At 47.9% G+C, this 8,795-nt stretch overlaps 1 protein-coding gene and 1 pseudogene across 1 annotated transcript; one reads left to right on the top strand and one right to left on the bottom strand.

Annotated features, from left to right (window-relative positions):
* The window catches only part of Nlrp4el-ps1 (NLR family, pyrin domain containing 4E like, pseudogene 1), an 11,884-nt pseudogene extending 8,333 nt beyond the window's left edge, over positions 1–3,551 (bottom strand).
* Positions 3,552–3,595: 44 nt separating this feature from the next.
* Nhlrc1 (NHL repeat containing E3 ubiquitin protein ligase 1) lies at positions 3,596–6,437 on the top strand. Its single transcript, NM_199236.2, has one exon. The coding sequence runs from the start codon at positions 3,668–3,670 to the stop codon at positions 4,856–4,858; it is 1,191 nt and encodes a 396-aa protein (NP_954706.1). The 5' UTR covers positions 3,596–3,667; the 3' UTR covers positions 4,859–6,437.
* The last annotated feature ends 2,358 nt before the right edge of the window (positions 6,438–8,795 follow it).

Below are 8,795 nucleotides of genomic sequence, written 5' to 3' on the forward strand. Positions count from 1 at the left end.
CTACATAAGACCCGGCTTCAAAAAAGAAAAAGAAAAATCCAACTCTGGTTAGGTGCTTCATAGGAAACCCCGGGAGGAAGAGACTGTGTCCTGTGTGGCTAAGCCGTCCAGCCTCACCGGCAATGCTACTGGTGTAGTGCCACCCGTAGCCGCTAAGAGGCAGCAGAGGTCTGAGAAGGCAGAGGAGGCTTAGCAGGCATCAGGCTGACGGACATCTCTAGAGGACCCAGCTCTGCTACAGTCAGCAACGGACTCTCTGAATCATTCAGATGCAATGCTGGAACCGAGCCGAGTTAGATACAAGTAAGGGATTCGTCGGGGTCAGTCTGGGAAATACCTTCAAAGGATGACATCACATAGCAGGGGTCACGCTCCACGCGGGAGCCGCCAGCTCCCCGTGGAAGTTAAGTTTGTCTGAATTAGATGCGCACTGAAACATAAAACACGCCAGACTTTACTTAGCGCACAAAGCGAGTGTTAAAATGTCTCGGTGTTTTCGGGTGATTGCAATGTCCAAATGATGGATGGCATAAAGTATACAACTAAATTAATTTCATTTTTTTTTAACTTTTAAAAACGGGGCTACAAGGGAATTATTTTTAAAATGTGGCTTTCATTACATGTCTGTTTCACAAGACTGGTTCTAAAAATAGTCCGGTTTCTGTGTCCTGACTGTATTTCCTGAGTTAAAAGAATTGCTTCTGGGGAGCTGGAGAGATGGCTTAACAGTGAGGAGGATCACTTGCTGCTCTTGCAGAAGACCTGGGTTTGATTCCCATATAGTGGCTGACAGCCATCAAAAACTCCAATTTCCTGATACCCCCTCCAACATCCTATGGCACCAGGCATAATATAGCGAAAACACTTATACACATACGGTAAAATAAATCTATTTGCTTATTACTTCTCTCAGTAGTTATACACACTTGCGGCTCAGTCTTGAGAATCCACAGTAGGCTCCACCCACATTCAGAGGCTCACAACTGCCTATCATTCTGGCTCTTGGGTATCTAACATCCTCTTTTTGGCCCCCGAGAGTCACACACAGATATCTAGGCAGACTCACAGACACCCGCATGCACACACACGAATAAAAAAGTTTTTAAAATTACTAATAAAAGAACTTTCTATGAGACAGGCTTTTAGTTGGCGTCTTATTGAGAATGGAAATGCATTTTGAAATCATAGCATCGGCTTGGCTGTTTTGGTCTAACATTCAATCCCTGAGACATGTAACACCTGACTTTAAAAAGAGTGCTTTCCTTGGCCTTCCAAAGAATTTCTCTCCAAGAGCATTCATTGAAAGCTCCAGCTTCTTGGAAGTCTATTGGACAAGAGGGTAACCAACCACAATCACGCCTTTAACTAAGAATGCTCTAATACATGGTTTTGTGCAGGGCCTTGTTCATGTAAGTTAACTCCAAAAATGAGGGTTTTGACCATAAGACTAAGATACTTACAAGATATGATGGACCATCTTTATTTTTTTTTTCTGGGATAGAATGCCCATGTGATTGATATGATGAGTTATCTTGCTTTTGATATTTCTTTCTTTTTTAAAAATTTTTTATTAGATATATTTCTTTACTTACATTTCAAATGTTATTCCCCTTCCCAGTTTCCTGTCTATAAGCCCCCATTCCTCCCTCCCCCTTCCCCATATGGGTGTTCCCCCCATACATTCCCCTTACTGCCCCCCTATATTCCCCTGCACTAAGGGTTCAACCTTGGCAGGACCAAGGGCTTCCCCTTCCCCTGGTGCCCCAACAAGGCTATTCTCTGCCACATATGCAGTTGGAGCCCTGGGTCAGTCCGTGTATAGTCTTTCGGTAGTGGTTTAGTCCCTGGAAGCTCTGGTTGGTTGGCATTATTATTTTTATGGGGTTGCAAGCTCCTTCAACTCTTTCAATACTTCCTCTAATTCCCCCCCCCAAGGGGGTCCTATTCTCAGTTCAGTGGTTTGCTGCTAGCATTGACCTCTGTATTGGACATGCTCTGGATGTGTCTCTCAGGAGAGATCTGTATCCGGTCCCTTTCAGCATGCATTTTTTAGCTTCATCCATCTTATCTAGTTTTGGTGGCTGTATATGTATGGGCCACATGAGGGGCAGGCTCTGAATGGCCGTTCCTTGCGTCGCTGCTCTACACTTTGCTTCCATATCCCGTCCTGTGGATATTTTTCCCCCTGTTAAGAAGGATAGATCATCTTTCTTGTCAATCATTTCTAAGTTTGAAATTGTTCCTATACTTATTTATATGCGGGTGTATATGTTCTTGTGAATTTATGCCACAGGTATACCAATGCATGGAGACCAGAAGGGGACACTGGATTCCCAGGAGCTGGAGTTAACAGGTGGTTGTGAACCCCCCAGTGTGAGTGCAGGGAATTGAACTCATGTCCTCCAGAAGGGCAGCAAGCGCTCTTTATCCCTGAGCCATCTCTTCACCCCCTTACTTTCAATCTTTCCGGGACTGGAAGACACTACAAGGAAGAACCTCAAACTTACCTGTATGCTATAATCCCCTCACAACTCCCTGCACCCATCACACTGGAGCAGTTAAGCCTTTGTCAACGAGGCTCAAGCGTCTGTCATACACAACCCTATGTGATGATCAGTGAGAGATAGTGAAAGGCCCTGTAGTCAAACTGCCTGCCTTCCAGTCAGCCTCCACGAGGCTTAAATAAAACAGCGAATGAAAACCACTTAAAAGAAGGCAGGCATGGAGTGAATTCTATAGTAACTGCTATTAACTAACACCTTTGGTCGTTGTTATTGTTGTTTTGTTTTTATGACAGGGTCTCCCTTTGTACCTCTAACTGGCCTGGAACTCACTATGTAGACCACCATGCAAGGGAACTAACAGCTTTTAAAATATCCCTTCCGCACAAACCCACTTCACAAGTATTCTTTTGTTTGTTTTGGTTTTGGGGTTTGTTTGTTTGTTTGTTTGTTTTTGTTTTTTTGTTTGTTTGTGGTTTTTTTTTTTTTTGAGCTGGGGACCCAACCCAGGGCCTTGCGCTTGCTAGGCAAGCACTCTACCACTGAGCTAAATCCCCAACCCCTGGGGTTTGTTTTTTTAGGCACCGCAGCCTAGGCTGGTCTCCAACTAACCACTAACCGCTATTCTCCTGTTTCTGCCTCCTGAGTTCTGGCATCACAACCACCACACCCAGTTCTTTGAGGGATGCGTAGCTACCTTCTCACAAGTGTGATAAAACACACCAGAGAGGTATGCACAGCTGCCTCACCCTCTTTCTTGCATCTTCTTTCTTATCTTTCTGCATTTCTGTCCTCAGAGTCATACTATACCAAGACTAGGAGCCACATCTTGCTTCTGCCCAGCCCTGGTACCCAGCTCCCAGTGAAGCTGACTGGTAGTCCTGCCGGACACCAGCCCTGGACGACTAACTGCCACTTACACGCGAACACGGAGAGAACAATCGTTCCCCCCCCCCCGCGAGACGTGTCTCAAGCTCTAATATTGGGATCTCCCACCCGTGACGCGATTCCCCGCCCCCGCCAGGTCCGCGCAGGGCGCATGCGGACCATTGCGTCGTGCGTCCGCCAGGGGGCGGGAGTGCGCGCCTCGCGTTAGAGCGCATGCCCCGCCCCGTGACCGTGGCCGTGACCGAGGGCTGCGCCGGGGCTGCGGCGCGGCGGGAGCGATGGGGGAGGAGGCAGCGGGGGTGCGGCCCGAGCTGGTGCGCGAGGCGGAGGTCAGCCTGCTGGAGTGCAAGGTGTGCTTCGAGAGGTTCGGCCACCGGCAGCAGCGGCGCCCGCGCAACCTGCCCTGCGGCCACGTGGTCTGCTTGGCCTGCGTCGCCGCCCTCGCGCACCCGCGGACGCTGGCCCTCGAGTGTCCCTTCTGCCGGCGGGCCTGCCGAGCTTGTGACACCAGCGATTGCCTGCCGGTGCTGCACCTTCTGGAGCTCCTGGGCTCCACCCTCCACGCGTCCCCGGCTGCCCTCAGCGCCGCCTCCTGTGCGCCCGGGGCTCTCACCTGCTACCATGCCTTTGGCGGGTGGGGGACCCTAGTGAACCCCACGGGGCTTGCACTGTGCCCCAAGACCGGACGGGTAGTAGTCGTGCACGACGGTAAGAGACGGGTCAAGATCTTCGATTCCGGAGGAGGAGGTGCACACCAGTTTGGAGAGAAGGGGGACGCAGCGCATGACGTGAAGTACCCACTGGATGTCGCGGTCACCAACGACTGCCATGTGGTTGTCACCGACGCCGGCGACTGCTCCCTCAAAGTGTTTGATTTCTTTGGCCAGATCAAGCTGGTTGTGGGAAAGCAGTTTTCCCTGCCTTGGGGTGTAGAGATAACCCCTCACAACGGGGTCCTGGTGACTGACGCAGAGGCAGGGACTTTGCACCTGCTGGAAGCGGATTTCCCTGAAGGGGTCCTTCGGAGAATTGAGAGGTTGCAAGCTCACCTGTGTAATCCCCGTGGGGTGGCAGTGTCATGGCTCACCGGGGCCATCGCGGTCCTAGAGCATCCTTGTGCCTTGGGGACGTCAAGCGGTAACAACACAAGGGTGAAGGTGTTCAACTCCAGTATGCAGCTGATTGGCCAGGTGGACAGCTTCGGACTGAACCTCCTCTTCCCCTCCAAAATAACCGCCTCAGCTGTGACCTTCGATCACCAAGGAAACGTGATTGTTGCTGATACCTCTGGGCCAGCCATCGTATGCTTGGGGAAACCTGAGGAATTTCCAGCCCTGAAGCCTATGGTTACTCATGGCCTTTCCCGTCCTGTGGCACTGGTCTTCACCAAGGAGAATTCTCTTCTTGTGCTGGATTCTGCATCCCATTCTATAAAAGTCTTTAAAGTGATGGAGGGTAATGGAGGGTGATGGGGATCCCGAAGCGTGCAGTCAAATCTTGGTGTCGTTGGGAGTGTCACTCATCCATCCAGATGGGGATGATGGTAACTGCCTGGCGAAAGTGGTTATTAAGGCAGTTAGTAAGGACTAATAATTAAACTTGTCATTCAGTGAATGCCTATTCCCGTGTTAAGAAGTTTGCAAATCTTAGCCCATTTGCTCCCTAACACACGGTGATGTCATTCCTATCATCAGTTCATTTCAGAGATGAGAAAATAGACGCAGAGCATTCAATATGGTTTCTTTAGAGTTGTACTAACTGGGACAGTTGAATTCAATTCTGGCTCCAAACCACTTGCTCTTCAATATGATGCCAGAGGTCAAAGAAAAAAACCCTGTGAGCTGTGTCTTGGGTGTGTTCTCCCTACAAGTCGATAACTGGTTAAATGCACAAAGACACAAAAGAAAGGGGTCTCCATGGAGTTTTTCTTTAGGAGAAAAGTGAAGGTGTCTGTCACCTTTATCTGTGACCTCCTCCAAAGGCAGAGTAGATGGTTTATTACCAATTCCAAGATTTGAACAAGGAACAAAGTTGAGCTTTTTCCCTATAAGGTAAAGGCTGCCAGGATGATAGTGTGTGCTACTAAGTCTTCCAACACTTGGAAAGTGGAGGCAGGAAGTTCAGTGCAATCTTACCTAGTAAGTTTGAGGCTAGGCTGGGCTACTGAAGTGTGTTATCTCCCTCTCCTTCCCCCTTCCCCTCCTCACATTCCCCCATCTCCCTCCTCCCTCCCTCCTCCCTTTCACCATCCTCCCTCCTTCTTTCCCTCTCCCCTTCCCTTCCTCCTCTCTCTTCCTCTCTCTCTCCCCCTTGCCCTCTCCCTCTCTCTCTCCCTGCCCCACCTCTCCTTCCTCCATGGGCACTGGGAACTATCCCTCAGTGATAGTTAGAGAAAAATCTGCAGACCTGCTGCCTGCTAGTGTCACAGGCAGATGAGACCAGCGTTAATCAGACGTCACCCCAGCACATTGATGGCAGGAGTGATTTTATGTGCTGTGTGGTGAATCTCTGCCACCTGAAGCACTCTGTGATGGGGGTTTTCTCTGTGTAGTTTGAAATGTGACTCAAACACTGTATACTCAATAAACAGTCCTCGTCCTTTTAGAGTGCTGGAAACGTACCTTGAACTGGAGCACAGCCTTGACCAACAGAAGGGCTCCTCGGTGCTGTAATTAAGGGAGGAATAGGATATTTTTGGTGAAGTGCTGATCCTGGCTACATTTTTATTTTTTTAAGCAAGTGAAGAAGTCTTTGAGTTCAGGGCTGTTGGAATCATATCCAATAACTTATACCCCTGAAGCAACTTCAGAATGCTTTCTGGGGCATGCTTTTGAAAGGTGAGAGTTTGCTTTAGATAAGAACTGATGCTGTGGCCTGGAGAGATGGCTCAGCGGTTAAGAGTACTGATCGCTCTTCCAGAGGTACTGAGTTCAAATTCCAACACCCACTTGGTGGCTCACAACCATCTGTAATGGGATCTGAGGCCCTCTTCTGAAGACAATGACAGTGTACTCATACGTAGATAAATAAATCTGTAAAACAAAAGAACTGATGCTGTGTCAACCAAATGATATTCTCTTATACAAAGAGGCTGTTTGTTTTTGGGACAAGGTCTTGTACAGCTTAGGCTGGCCTTGGACATGCTCTGAAGCCAAGCGTGACCCTCAACTTCTGATCCTCCTGCGCTCATCTCCCAAATGCTGAGTTAAAGGCTAGTCCCACAATGCCCAGGGTTCTAGGGTGCTGGAGGTAGGTGGAGCCCAGGGGTTCATACCTGCTTAGCAAGGTTCTACCAATTGTGTTATTGTCTAGCCCTACAAAGATTTTATTTTATTTTTTTATTTATTTTTGTTTACTTTTGGTTTTTTGTGACAGTGTTCTCTCTGTAGCCTAGGCTGTCCTGGATTCCCTTGTAGACCAAGGGCTGGCCTTGAACTCAGAGATTCACCTGCCTCTGCCTCTGGAGCACTGAGATTGAGAGCGCACCACCACACTCAGACCCCATCAAGAGTTTTAATAGAGACACTGCAGTATGAGTGAGGTGTCTTCCAAAAGATAGGAAAGCTGACATCAGGAGCCCAAGGTGCCATACCAGTCCACAGAAATCCATGCTGTTTCTCTTTAAGTTGTTCCATTTATTCATTCATTCATTCATTCATTGTGTGTGCATGCACGTGCCATCGTGTGGAGGTCAGTGGACAACTTGAGTGAGCCTGTTCTCGCCGGCCGCCATCTTGGTCCGGATATTGAAGTCAGACCATCAGTCTTGATGGCAGGCATCTTTATGCATGAATCTTCCTCCCCTCCCACATTGTTGCTTTCACTGATTCCATCCCATAATATCAAATAGTAACTTTTTGGGCACCCCTCAGCACCACTGGTCCTCCACAGGGAGCCTGATTTCTTCTCCCTCATCCCACTCCCCTCAGCTGGGCAGTGGAGCACACACTTGTAATCCTAGTTCTATGAGGCTAAAGCTTTAAAAAAATAATCGATAAATTATCACCGAGGACCAGTGACTTCACAGCTATTTTAAATACGTAACAGCAAAACTTCTGCAGGGAGATCGGAGTTCATTTGCAAGGAGAGCAACTGTGGACGGAGCTTATGTTTCAGAATCATGGCATTTGAAAAATGTTAGGGTCTGTCGACCGACTTCAAAAGATTTTTTTTTTTTACAAAATTATCAAGCACATATTTTAAACTTTTTTTTTTTTTTTTGGTTCTATTTTTCGGAGCTGGGGACCGACCGAACCCAGGGCCTTGCGCTTCCTAGGTAAGCGCTCTACCACTGAGCTAAATCCCCAGCCCCTTTAAACTTTTTTTTAAGTCAAAAGAATTTAATTTATTTTTATTTCCTATACAGTGGCTTCCAATCAACCCAACTCAAACCTTTAGTATATCGAACCCCAGAGCTGCCACGGCTCCACTGTGCCTCTCTACAAGATCCAGTGGTACTATGATTTCTGTTTTTAGAATCCTAAGAACTTTTGCTCACATCGTAGGACACCTTATATAGGTGTTCCCCACCTTTTAGTAGGGTTACATCCTGAAAACCCACCAGTAGTTGAAACCATGGTTATTCAAGAGAGTAACCAATGCACCTAAACCTACCCCTTCCACCCCAGCTACTCCTTCCACCCCAGCTACTCCTTCCACCCCAGCTACTCCTTCCACCTCAGCTACAGTTCTTCCACCCCAGATACCCTTTCCACCCCAGCTACTCCTTCCACCCCAGCTACTCCTTCCACCTCAGCTACAGTTCTTCCACCCCAGATACCCTTTCCACCCCAGCTACTCCTTCCATTTCAGCTACCCCTTCTACCTCAGCATAGCACCACAGCCCACTTGTGACATGTAGACCATTGCCTCTCATGAAACAGCTGACTGGAAGCTTCGGCTCTTTGCCCCCATTTGACATCACAAGAGAATACCACACTGTCTCTCTCTCTCTCTGTCTCTCTCTCTCTGTCTCTCTCTCTCTGTCTCTCTCTCTCTCTCTCTCTCTCTCTCTCTCTCTCTCTCTCTCTCTCTCTCTCTCTCTCTTCATCTCTTTATTTTAAAGTCAAACTTCAAAAATGGACTCATACCTTTCCCCGAAGACACAACAGCATCATGAAGTAGAGAAGTCATCAATAGACTCCCTGTGAGTCAAGGCAAAATGCTTCCCTGGTTACTCTAACCTGCCTGGAATTTTCTGTTTTTGCAAAGTAAGAAAATATCTAGCAAAAGTTATACTTTTCTCTTTTTTGAGACATAATTTTTTTTGAGACATAGTGTAACTTTATTGTTTCCAAGTCCAATTTTTAATGATGGTTCTCAAATGCTTTAACCTCCCTTGTAGCCCACCACCCACCAGAGGTAGTAGAAAAGAAAGGAAACAGTGGGGGGAGTAGACCTGTTTAG

Source organism: Rattus norvegicus, chromosome 17 (genome assembly GCF_036323735.1).
Source record: "Rattus norvegicus strain BN/NHsdMcwi chromosome 17, GRCr8, whole genome shotgun sequence".
NCBI classification, from domain to species: Eukaryota; Metazoa; Chordata; class Mammalia; order Rodentia; family Muridae; genus Rattus; species Rattus norvegicus.